At 40.5% G+C, this 10,628-nt stretch overlaps 1 protein-coding gene across 1 annotated transcript in view; it reads left to right on the forward strand.

The window, feature by feature from the left end:
* NEURL1B (neuralized E3 ubiquitin protein ligase 1B) overlaps positions 1-9,558 on the forward strand; it is a 99,686-nt gene extending 90,128 nt beyond the window's left edge. Inside the window, exon 5 of the mRNA XM_089687394.1 lies at positions 1,511-9,558. Within this exon, the coding sequence (XP_089543520.1) occupies positions 1,511-1,752 (242 nt within the window). The 3' untranslated portion in view covers positions 1,753-9,558. The remainder of the gene's footprint in view (positions 1-1,510) is intronic.
* Positions 9,559-10,628: the final 1,070 nt, after the last annotated feature.

The following is a 10,628-nucleotide window of genomic DNA, read 5'->3' on the forward strand; positions in this document are numbered from 1 at the left end:
AAATGCCTCTGATTAACTCCAAATAAAGCTCAGCCATTCTAGTAGGTCTTTCCTGACATTTTCTTAGTTGCATCCTACAGCAAAAGCCATGGTCCGCAGAGATCTTCCAAAGCATCTCATTGTTAAAAGGTATCAGGAGGAGGAGGTCAGAAGAGTACAAAAGAATTTCCAAGGCATTCAATATACCATGGAATACAGTGAAGACAGTCATAATCAAGTGGATTAAATATGGCGCAACAATGACATTACCAAGAACTGGACGTTCCTCTAAAATTGATAAAAAGATGAGAAGAAAACTGGTCTGGGAGGCTGCCAAGAGGCCTACAGCAACATTAAAGGAGCTGCAGGAATATCTGGCAAGTACTGGCTGTGTGATACATGTGACAACAATCTCTCGTATTCTTCATATGTCTGGGCTATGGGGTAGAGTGGCAAGGCAGAAGCCTTTTCTTATGAAGAAAAACATCCAAGCCCGGATAAATTTTGCAAAAACACAGTCTCCCAAAAGCATGTGGGAAATGTGTTATGGTCATAATTCCAAAATATATGTTTGATGCAAAAACAACACAGTTAAGCATGGTGGTGGCAGCATCATGCTTTGGGGCTGTCTTTCTTCAGCTGGAACTGGGGCCTTAGTCAAGGTAGAGGGAATTATGAACAGTTCCAAATACCAGTCAATATTGGCACAAAACCTTCAGGCTTCTGCTAGAAAGCTGAACATGAAGAGGAACTTCATCTTTCAGCATGACAATGACCTAAAGTATACATCCAAATCAACAAAGGAATTGCTTCACCAGAAGAAGATTAACGTTTTGGAATGTCCCAGTAAAAGCCCAGATCTGAATCCGATCGAAAATCTGTGGGGTGATCTGAAGAGGACTGTGCACGGGAGATGCCCTCACAATCTGACAGATTTGGATGTTTTTGCTCGGAAGAGTGGGCAAATATTGCCAAGTGAAGATGTGCCATGCTGATGGACTCATACCCAAAAAGACTGAGTGCTGCAATCACATCAAACGGTGCTTCAACAAAATATTAGTTTAAGGGTGTGCACACTTACGCAACCATATTATTTTAGTTTTTTATTTTTACTTCCCTCCACCTAAAAGATTTCAGCTTGTTGTTCAACTGAGTTGTACAGTTTATAGGTTACATTAAAGGTGGAAAAATTCTGAAATTATTTATCTTTGTCTTTTTTACATCACAGAAATCTGACATTTTAACAGGGGTGTGTAGACTTTTCTTATTCACTGTATATACTGCTAATGAGAAAAGGTATTTAGCAGCTTGTATTTACTAAAATAATGGCATTTCCATGTTGTGTGTACTGTGGGAGACCAGATATAGTGAATGCAGGGTCCTGGGTTTAGTAACACTGTATGCTATGACTGCAGGGTATTCGCTTTTAAGGCTCTCCCTGTAGAAACATCCTGTTAGTAAATTGCACAGTTTATGTTCTGGTGTGCTGTATTAAAGTCAGTCTCTCAAACATGGTTTTCTTTTATTCTAGTGACGGCTCCTAGTTCCCCTCTAAGTCCTCCCGTGTCACCTGTGTTTGCACCAGAGCCTCAAGGGAGCAAAGATGGAGAATGCGCAGTTTGCTTTGACAATGAAGTTGAAACCGTCATTTACACCTGCGGCCACATGTGTCTGTGTAGTAGTTGTGGAATGAAGCTGAAGAGGCAGGTCAATGCCTGTTGCCCCATCTGCCGAAGGGTGATAAAAGATGTCATCAAAACGTACCGTCCTTAAATGAGTCTGAGCTTTTACAGGGATGTTTGGTGTGTGGACTTATTTGAATATAGAGTAAAATCAGGGATTATCCCTAAAGGGAATCCATGCTTTATATGTTGGCATCGAGGTTAAACATATGAGGGTGGTGTAGCACAATATGTGCCAGTGTCCTTACTCATGGCCAGCTGATAAAGGGATACCTCCAGCACAGGGTTGTATAGCAATTGTTCAGGGTGCACTTACTGAGCCATCCAGCTCACCAACAACATGGCTGGAGAGGTGCCTTTACTCAGGGGTGTCACTACACTAGCATATCACCGCCCAAGGCCCATTTTAGGCAAATAATTGTTTAACATTGCAAATAGTAGTAGTGCCTTCCAGTATCCTTAATCAGAGTCATTTGAAGGTAGATTTCCATCGGCATACTACGGGGCTGATGTATGAAAACTGGAGTTATTGCCCATTGCAGCCACTCACATTCACTACTGTGGTCAACGTCAAAGGTAAATCCTGGTTGATTGCTTGTTTTTGGCAACCGCCTTATTTTGCCTCTGCTCCAGTTCTCCAAGAAAGCCCCATATTTCAACAAAATCTTTCCCAGGGTTCAGTGCATTGACACTGGGGCACAGATATAATCAAGGGAGCTACCCTTGAGTATCAATGGTACAAAGGAGTTCACAATGCTCAAAGCAGCCATAGGATGACTTTCTTTCAATATTATCAAAATGTATTGTTTTTACCACCCAGCAATATAACCTGTTCTCACTTTTCGTGAGGAATAACAGATATATGGACAGGTCAACACAAAGAAATGTACAGCTGTTGTAACCGTTAGGTCATACAGAAAAGTGTAATAGTGTGAGTGCCCCCAGTCAATGTGAAACATTCATCATCTCTATTTTTGCAAGGAAATGTGTAACCATGTAATAACAATATCTTGGCTTTTTGTGAAATGTCTGATGTGCCTTAAATGGTAATTTCAAAGATAAATTTTTATCTATTCTCTTATTGATGTAAACCGATTAGATATTGCTGTATTATTTTGGAAAACATCAGTGGCATATTTGAAGAGTTGGTGTTTCTCAGCTCCGGTAAGGGGTGAATATATCATTTGTGCAGATGGTGTAGCTGTACAAGGGCCCTCTGGGATTTATGGGCTAGATTATTAGATGTGGATCTGGCAAGTGCTGGACACTTTGATTTGGCACTGCTCACTTGAGGAGTGGGAGGTAAATCTTATGATGCCTGAACTGTTCTCCTGGCTTATAATTACAGGTGATGTTGAACAGTAAACACCTCCTTTACGCCCTGCCTGATTGCCACTGAGACATACAGATGGCCATATGGAGTAGAGGTAAAGGGGGTGTTTACGGTCTGACTGAGGTTGTATGTGGTGGACTAAGAGGTCAAGGCATCCCTAATGCTACCCTTTGCCTACATTATAGTTAATACGTGCTTGTACTTGGGTAGCAAAGAATAGCAAAACGTAGTTCTTGTGCAGTGGGCCCTTTACAGACTATTACCACTGGCTCTGGTTGTCATTGTTTTGGGTTTTCTTGCACCTTGTCTAGGTGACGTATGAAGGATGCTTGATGCCAAAGCCATTCCCAATGAAGGAAACCTGGCCTGTGAGCCCTTCAGGACTGAATCCAAGAAACACTGGCCTGCATCATTTAATCAGATTTGTTTACCAGAAACAGATCAGTGAAGACAATCTCTGATAAAAGTTACTGCACTCTGCACACCATCATTGCTCTTTGAATCAGATAGTAATTCAACTGACAACTTCAGAACTGTAATAGAGAGGGGTAAGCTGGACTTCTGCACACAAGCAAATATGAGAACTAATTCACAGATGCAAATTTGTCATTTGCTTGTTGGGGAAGATAAACTATACCTCTAAGGAACAGCTATGTCAACTACAGTAAACCCTCCCCTAGGCCCTGAACTAACCTACACTAAAACCCCAGATTCTTATTTACCTCCACGGGACAGATGCAGCCTGTGCCTCATTTTCATTCTGTTCACTGCCAGCCCCACCTGCCCAATGAGCCCTTATGAATTTGTACAGGGCTGCTATGTAGACCACAAGTCCCGTCAGGCCTGTTTGTGGTTGTTAGATTCTTTCAATGCTTCTTAGGACTCTTACAACAGCTGGATGTTTGCATATCCCTGGTCCAGACCATGATATGCTTTGCTTATCCCACTTGATTAGATAGAGCAACAATCTAAGATTTACCTGCAGGTGGGGCTGTAGCGGAAACTGTGACTCAATGAATATTTTTTAAGCTGAACTCCAGGCAGAGAAGCTTTTCATTGGATGTATTCCTCAATAGCCACAGGTGATATAAATTCACTTTTGTAAAAGTAGTGGTGGCATCATTACTGTGCTGTGCATAGTCTTGAGCAGAGAGATTGGAGGGACCCAACCAGTCCATCCACTACAGGAGGGATCAGGCACAAGACTATTGACCGTACACAGAGTGACCTGTCTGTATCTCCTCTTGTACAGAGGTGTGTCTCGTTGCCTGAGCTGGAAGAAATACACAAAGATTTAAGTAAGAATATACCTCTTGTATTTAGACAAAATGAGCTTATTATTGAGTTCAGCTTTAAGATTTGAGAAGCAGACACTCTCCTTGTTAAAAATAAATAAAAATTGAAAATGACCCAAGCTGGGAAGACCCCAGATTTGCCCAGTGCATGAGGCTTATCCCAGAACACACCTAGTCTGGTGCCTTATTGCTGTAGTCAACTGGAATCGAGGACACACATTTTCAGCATCTGAACTGACTTTTCAATAGCCTAACAGATCTGGTTTTGCTGCTTTCTACACATTGTATATGAGGGACAGCCTAGGGCGTCTGGAGCAGATGACCTGAGCTCTCCCCATTTTTCTATATCCTATATCCCACTATGTGTAGGTCTTCTCTGATACTCCTCATGTGTCCTTGTAGTGCTGCTGTTTGGTGCAAGTTTGTGTGCTCATGCTTTTTCTTTTGTATTCAAGCAGATTGCTGGTAACACAAACACTATGTGCTAAGTTCCGCAGAATCCAACCCCTTCAGGTAACTTTACTCCGTGTGTTTTCTAAACATATTGTGATTACTGGACAGCTGATTTTCAGCTTATTCTGTGCTCTGATGTCTCACAGTAAGTTCCTACCTAGTATTATATATATATAAAAAAAAATGTTTTGTTTAGTGTACGTTTACTCGTATGGGTTGCGAGTGCAGTGCATTAAAAAAAAAAAAAAAAAAAAAAAAGAAACCCTGCTTGCTGCATCCTTGGTGAGGTTTCTTGAATGGGATGTATGGTAAACACATTTAAAATACAGCAAAACTGCACTGCTGATCTGACAGAAGGGTGAATGGAGACTTGGAGGTGCAGTGATCATGTTCACAAGGCAGAGGCTAGAGTTCCTCCTCTAGGAATGTCTGACATCTCCATACACTGTGCCTTGTGATATTGCTGGAACCCTTTAGATAGTGTACTAAATGGTGGCTTCTGCTGTGTACACGAGCAACAGATTTCAGCACAATTTGTGTATAATGTGCTTAAGAAGTAGTTGTCCAAAATGACTCTTTTGGTGTGACAGTAGCTGTATGTGATGTGCAGTATATATACCTAGATGTTTGAGATTCTTGTTCATTGGGAACATATTGCCCATAAGGCAGAGGCCCCAACTCTATCAGTATGTAAACATCAGAAGAATACTTAAGGGGGGGGGGGGGGTGTTAACCATCTTCGATCAATAGTTTAGTTTTGAACCATGTAAACTGTTTACTGTTTATATATTTATACGATTCCAAAGAATTTCTTAAACCATCACAAACAGGTTAATACATATCCAGCATAGACCCTCTTTTGATGTAGACACCCTGTAGTGTGCCATGATGGCATAACAGGCCGTGTAGCCAGCATTGTGTCCCTAGTCTGTGATGATAGTTGCTAACGTTTGTATCAAGGTTACCTTGAGATTAGTTTAGAGAAGATGTTAACATTTGGGTGTAGAGGCAGGGAGGGGATGGTTTTACCTGAAGGTACAGCAAGTGTAGAGAAGGTAACATTCATGATTTAGGTATGTTAGATTATGATAAATCTGAAGAAATGACACAATTTAGCAGTGATGTCGACATAAACCCCTGTACAATGAGAACCATGGAGCTTGATACTGCTGACTCCTCCAAATGCTACTTGTTTGGTTTTCATATTGGTCGGATATTGTCAGGTCCTTCTGAGATATACTGACCTGGAACAAGAATGTAGATTAGATGTGGCAATTTCACTGCCTGTATCCTTGATAGTGGCTAAGAATGTATTGAAGTCAGAGAATCTGCATTACTGCTAGGCAAATGGCATTCTAGTAAAAAGGACAGCAGCAATGGAAGCATCCAGGTTCCTCAGAAGCAGAACTAGCCCTTGGTCAAGCAATCCTTTTCTTAATGTTATATTGAATTCTATCCACCAACAAATATATAGTTTTCTCCTATACTACAACATGCTACTGCAGTCCGTGAGGCAGTTTTGTCCATTTTCTAGCACTACCATTGTCATCTTTATGCTGCTATGTTCTTGTGTATGTAACACAAATGCAAAGTCTTTTTTTGAAGAACTAGGCAAGGTGGACAGGAAAGATCTTGATGCACACAGTGAGTGTAAGAAGAGATACCTAGACTACAGGTCACACCATTTAGACCGGGGAAATATAAAGGCAGAATGGAAACATATTATTTGGAGCAGGTTTAGGGAGTCCTTACTGGCAAGGTGAAGTGGAAAATGTTTTGTTGAAGTCTGCTTTAAATGTACTTTATTAGTCATAGGTGGTATATAAAGCCATTCTTTATACCTTCAGGGGGCTGAAACTGGCCAATGAATGTTTAGTTCACCATCCATTATGTGGGATTATTTTCTATTATAGTTGAGAACAAAACAATTGATTAAAAGGATAAGTTCACTATATATATTTTTAAAATGTGCATTTATTTATTTTTTCAAAGAAGCCTGTAAAGTATTACACCCGTGATCAGCAGTTTGCAGGTGCAATGTCAGGCTTCTGCAGCCTTTCTAATGTAGTTGTCTGCCTGTACCTCATATGGGCAGGCAATTATACAATGACAGGAAGAATCAATGTACCACCTAGAGTGCTCAACAGCACTTCCACCCTACAAAATGGGTGGAACATGTAATATGTTCCTAAATGTAAACTTATCCTTTAATAGTTCACACCCAGAGACCCTAAAGGAGCTGTTAGCAAGGTTATATACCATACAAAGATGGTGGAACAAATATATCTCCTGTTTCTCATCAGCGTAAAGAAAACCTGGAAAATGGCTGTTATCTAGCTTTCATAGCAGAGGCCTCCTCCTAGCCAAGGACAAGCACTGCTTCCAGAGTAAGGCAATGTCCATCTTCAATACTTCACCAAAACCTCAGTTGTCTTGGGTTAAGGCTAGGTCTACACGATTAAGGGCCAGTTCACACTATAGAAATGCAATCCAGCTGCATTCTGGATGCGTTTTTGCATGCATGTTTATGTGTTCCAGTACATTTTTTATGCATTCCAGTTCATATTTTCCCCAATTTAAATAGGGATATGTGTTCCAATGCGTTTTGGTGCATTCTAGTGCGTTTTTTTATGCATTTTACCGCTTTACAGTACAATTCTGGGCAGAGAAATTCAGTATGGCTTTTTTTTTTTCCTGCAACTAGAACTGCAAGCACTGCTGTGAACTGACACAGACAACCATATCACCTATTTTCTGTGTGTTTTGGATGCAGAAAAAAAAAAAAGCACCTGAAATGCATGTAGTGTGAACTGGCCCTAAAAGTGCTACTGACAGAGATGAACTGCCTTTGACAATGTTCTATTTGGCCACTTCACTTACATTACACTGAAATAAATGTGATCCTAGCACCAAGCATTTACATTTTTTTTGGCAAAGAGATTTAAGCGTTTGTGTAGCCTCAGCTAGCTTGTGGGCTGAACAAGGGAAAAAATCAGTAGAATCCCCCCATCCACACTAACTGTGGATTGAGGAATCACCACTGTGGCTATTGTATTCAACAGTTGCAGCTGTCTAAATATACTGGTGCTGCTGAACAGTGACTGCATCTGATAGGTTGTGTAAAAAAGAAAAAAAAAAGAGTAATACGTCCCTTAGCAGCCCATGTATGATGACCCAGATGAGTGACGTCACAATTGACTGCAGCTGGGGAGTAGATGGATGTAAGATCTCCTTTGTGCTATGGAACTTAGAATAGATTGTTACACACAGACTACAACTGCATTATCCTCCATCTAAAAAGTAAAAGAAATCGCTTTGAGGGTCTTCTTTTTAGGGCTGATTAACATTTATGCATTGTTGCAGCACATTGTACATGTGCTATGGGTTTGTGCATCAACACATTGTACAAATGTATATGGGCCCTAAAGGAATGCACAAATGTAAATGGGCCCTAAAGGAATCCTGTACTAAGCGAAAGCTATAGGCTGCCATTGCGGACCTCTGAAAATACTGAGCGCCTGACTTCAAGTCACCTGCAACAAGAATTAAGGCAGAAGTCCAGATCGCCCTGTTCACCATTAGTGACCATATACTGAAGTCCTTATGACAGCCAGGTACTGTGCATAACAGCCTATGTATTTCTCTTACTACAAGATGGCTGTGCACATAGGTGCCAGATACAAGCCAGTATTGCCAAACCAGCCTTTAAACACTGCCATGAACTAGTCACCTAAAAGTTGTATGCTATATAAAAAAATTACAATCCACCATTGCCAAAAGGAAACCTGTATACTGACTGCCTTATGAAAATGCTAGCTCTCCCTGGCTGCAGTGCTTTGAGTCGCTGACCTGGGACAAGCATGCAGACCACAGAAATCAGAACTCATGAAATGAATACTTGTCCTGGGGTCACCGACTTAAAGGCCTGAGTTACTAGATCAGAATGACAGCCAAACAACGGCTAATGAATGCTTTTTGTAGATGAACACAAAGCTATATTTTTGACCAATCAAAGGGTCAATCCGCTGTATTTAACAAAAATTGCATATGTGACAGACAAGCTTTCAGGAACAATCTCAGGATTATTTGCAACAAATCTGGCACAGCATACAGGAGTGCATTAAGTTTCACATTAAAACAAACAAAAATCAAAAAATTGAGAGCGTTTTGTTTCTCTTGAAATCAAGTCAGAGTCCAGATTCTGTTCCCCAGGTTGTGCCTCCACTTCGCAATTAACATGCCAAAATAAACTGCACAGTGTTTCTCTGGTAATTGGTTTCTGTTTGAGCTGTACTTCTCTCTCCCTTTCACCTCACTCCCCTCTCCAGGAAGACAATCGTTGTACAACTAATGTTATTGATTTGTAACTTTCAATGGTTATTCATTTGTATAGAATATGTATGTGCCTTATTGAGCTTGTTTGTGCACTTTTTATATTCAGACTCCATGTTATAATAATACTTAAATTGCAAATTTAAACACCTTCGTGTTAGTTTTATATTAAAGAAAATTACCACTGATTATGACTTTTGTTTGTTTTGATAATTCAGTGAACGTTGTATGCTTCACCTTTATGCCCCAAATCTGTAACTTTTGTGGTTTGGGAAATACCTACACAGATGATGGTTCCTTACTGTGATACCTGTACCGCATTGTAAACTTATCTATAGTCTGTATAAGAGACTTAATTATCAGTTGTTTATTTTGCACTTTCCATTTTTTGTGTTGTGCTTTGTTTTGTTATTGTACATTTTTATCTGTTCTACATCCATTATGGATTATGTTCAAAAACAAATAAAATATGGCTCATACAACACTGATCTATTCAGCGTTTTATTTAAGAAGACATCATTTGCCTCCTGAACATCAACAGGATATCGTCTTACTATATACTGTTTATTTTAACTACTATGTACATGGGTAAGCTCTTTGTTACAAAACTATACTAAACATGAAAGCTGCTTATAGGCTAAAGTGGGGTACACACTATGAGAAAAAAAATCGAAAGAAAAATTCCATACGAAAACCGATATTTGATTTTCATATAGTGTGTACACAACTTGACATCAGACTCAGAATTTGCAATGAAAAATTTCTGGAGGGACAAAATCTAATTTTTCTTGCACATAAACAAAACAATTTTTATTCAATGTGTACTGTTTTTGTACAAGGAAAAAATCGGATACAAAAGACTGACGAAGAAATGTTGTAGCAAACAAACCAACAAAAAAAAAAAGCCTCTTTCGAACATTTTTGTACAATTAGTACCATCCTTGGGTTCAACCTAATGTGAACCATCGAGGAAAACAAGACGGTCGTTTGCCCATTTTTCTTTATAGTGTGTCCCATGCCTTACACTTGGTTCACATCTGTGTGGGTGGTGCCACTGCGGGACCTGCACAAATACTTGCAACCGCACCACACACAGAGGAATGCGGGACCCGCAGACAAGTGCCATTAATTCTAATGGAATGCCGCCCGCACTGGAAATCGCAACGGTACTGGGAACCTCAGTTGCCATGCGGGCTGCGTTCTGCAACTTAGTTCAGAGACTTCTTCCCTGCGTGTCCCGAGGCATGGGGGTCCATTCAAATGAATAGGCTCTCGTGCCCCGCGCAAATCACAGACCACACAGATCTGAACCATGGCTTAAGAGTATATTGCAGACCGATTTCCACCCTGCCCTAGGGATAGTGATACGGCTCTACCATGGCTGATGTGCCTGGCTGCTGGTGGTAGTTAGGAGCTTTAACTAAAATGAAGGAAAAAAAAATGATCCTTCCAATAATGCAGTATTGTCTCCACATCTCCATCCAGAATCATTGTTGGATCCACCACCTTGGCTTGGATGGTGTGTACACTGAATGTCTGGCAAATGTTCAGAGC

This window comes from Staurois parvus, unplaced genomic scaffold (assembly GCF_062004578.1).
Source record: "Staurois parvus isolate SC_StPar_1 unplaced genomic scaffold, SC_StPar_1.0 ptg000424l, whole genome shotgun sequence".
Classification (NCBI taxonomy): Eukaryota; Metazoa; Chordata; class Amphibia; order Anura; family Ranidae; genus Staurois; species Staurois parvus.